Source organism: Parasteatoda tepidariorum, unplaced genomic scaffold (assembly GCF_043381705.1).
Source record: "Parasteatoda tepidariorum isolate YZ-2023 unplaced genomic scaffold, CAS_Ptep_4.0 HiC_scaffold_5442, whole genome shotgun sequence".
Lineage (NCBI taxonomy): Eukaryota > Metazoa > Arthropoda > Arachnida > Araneae > Theridiidae > Parasteatoda > Parasteatoda tepidariorum.
This window is the reverse complement of record NW_027261813.1, coordinates 2,383-4,422: the sequence shown is the minus strand read 5'-3', so window position 1 is coordinate 4,422 and position 2,040 is coordinate 2,383. Positions and strand designations below refer to the sequence as shown.

The 2,040-nt window shown below is 28.4% G+C and overlaps 1 protein-coding gene across 1 annotated transcript in view; it reads right to left on the bottom strand.

The window, feature by feature from the left end:
- Positions 1–1,383: 1,383 nt before the first annotated feature.
- Positions 1,384–2,040, bottom strand: part of LOC122273606 (thrombin inhibitor hemalin-like) — a gene marked incomplete at both ends in the record, with an annotated part of 2,411 nt that continues 1,754 nt past the window's right edge. The window contains one exon of the mRNA XM_043057641.2: positions 1,384–1,857. Within this exon, the coding sequence (XP_042913575.2) occupies positions 1,384–1,857 (474 nt within the window). The remainder of the gene's footprint in view (positions 1,858–2,040) is intronic.

The window sequence follows — 2,040 nt, the reverse complement described above, 5'->3', positions numbered from 1 at the left end:
GATAGTAAAAAAATAAATAAATAAATAAATTTTTAAAAAAAATTTACATGCTTTTTACTTGTAACAAAGTTATAAGTTTAAACTATATATATCATCATGTCGTGAAGAATTATCTGGGCTTTCAAACGGACAAAGAACTTCTATATTTCCAACTATTTTAAAAGTTATTAAACTTTTTTTAAAAAATCGCAATTTAGCGACATTTTTCTCCCTCGTAAAAATTATCAAAATCACTGCCTTATTCTCAGCTTTTGCATATTTTTATGAGCCCCAATAATGCAGTGGTCATATTAAGTTTTCAAACTTTAAAAAATTAAACCGTTAACACTTTTCATTTCCATAAAACTGTGGCTTTTCTCTATACTGATGTCTTGTACCATTTGCAGAATAAGCATAGAGACCGCTGGCTATATATAAACCAGAGCATGACCTAACAGTCATGAATAAAGCAAACGAAGGAAATAAAAGTGAAAATATGACCACCGAAGCCGGCATCTTCAGGGGATACCGGCCCCGGTAGCCATAAACCAAAACCATTTCTAATTAAGGGAGAAGCAAATGCCTAAATTAATTCCCTCAGTACCCCGATGGTTTTGTCTAGAAGTTCAGGAAAAAACATGAAATACAAATAGCCAATTTAGAAAAGAAACTCAAACAAAATCATCAGAAAATAAAAACTCACTTAACCAGATCAATCATCGATTTCACAAGCAAGCCGAATGAAAAGGAAACACTAAAAACTAAAAGAACAACGCCCTCTATTACAATGCTCAGATAGAAAACAAAAGATAGAAAGTCAAGAGAAAGAGATACGTAGCAAATTAATAGAATGCTTAACTGCGGTTGCTCAGTTAAGACTTGAATTGCGCCCTGTTAAAAGAAAAAAATATATAAAAACCTAGAATTCTTCAATCATTTTCTAAATTAAAAAATTAACATTACAAAAATTAAAAGGAAAATCATTATTGCTCAAATTATTCACAGCTTCCCGAAAACTTTCAACATTATTGCAAATATTTTTGATCCTGACCAATTGTGAAAAAACTGAATTTTTAAAAATTTTATTACACAAATTAGTATTAAAGTAGCAGAAAAATATAACTTTAAATTTAAAAGCTTTTCTTTTTATCAAAAACACCAATTTTAATAAAACCGTTAACAATATCAATTTTAAAATCTAAATATTCAACATTTAAACAATCTCATTAGTTTTCTGCAATACCAAATCTCCAGGATAAATACTATAAATAAAATTATAATTATCACAATTTAACAAAATCAAATCATCAATATATCTAAAAGCTTTAAATTCATTATGCTCAAGAAATTTGGCCTCAAAAAAACGCAAAAAAATATTGGCAAAAGCACCAGAAAAGGAATTACCTTGTAGAATTCCAATAATTTGTTTATAAAAATCTAAACCATTATAAAGAACATTCTCAGAAAGATTAAACTTAAATAAATCCAACCAATTAGACTTATCAATTTTCTCATTAAATAAATACCTATCATAAATGCCGTCACAAATCTCAATAATCTTTCCATGTGGTATACTTGCATACGAATTTTCGAAATCAAAAGTACTAATGCTCGAAATATCATTATTATTAATATAATCCAAAACTTCAACATTACTATTTAAAGCAATATTTTTCTCTATTTTTTGCATACTGCTGCATTCCTTCAAGCACTCTTCCTTTGTATCAAATCTGTTTTCATTGCCCTGGCATCCACCATAAATGAATTCAGTGCATTGTCCGGTTTTGGCATCGTAATAAAACTTGGGGAAATATCCACGGCACGGTCCAGTATCATGCTCCATCAGGCAGGAGTTAACTTCTGCAGTAAAAAATGGATCTAAAGAAAGTAAAAAAATAAATAAATAAATAAAATTTTAAAAAAAATGTACATGCTTTATATTTGTAACAAAGTTTACAAGTTTAAACTATATATATCATCATGTCGTGAAGAATTATCTGGGCTTTCAAACGGACAAAGAACTTCTATATTTCTAACTATTTTAAAAGTTATTAAACTTTT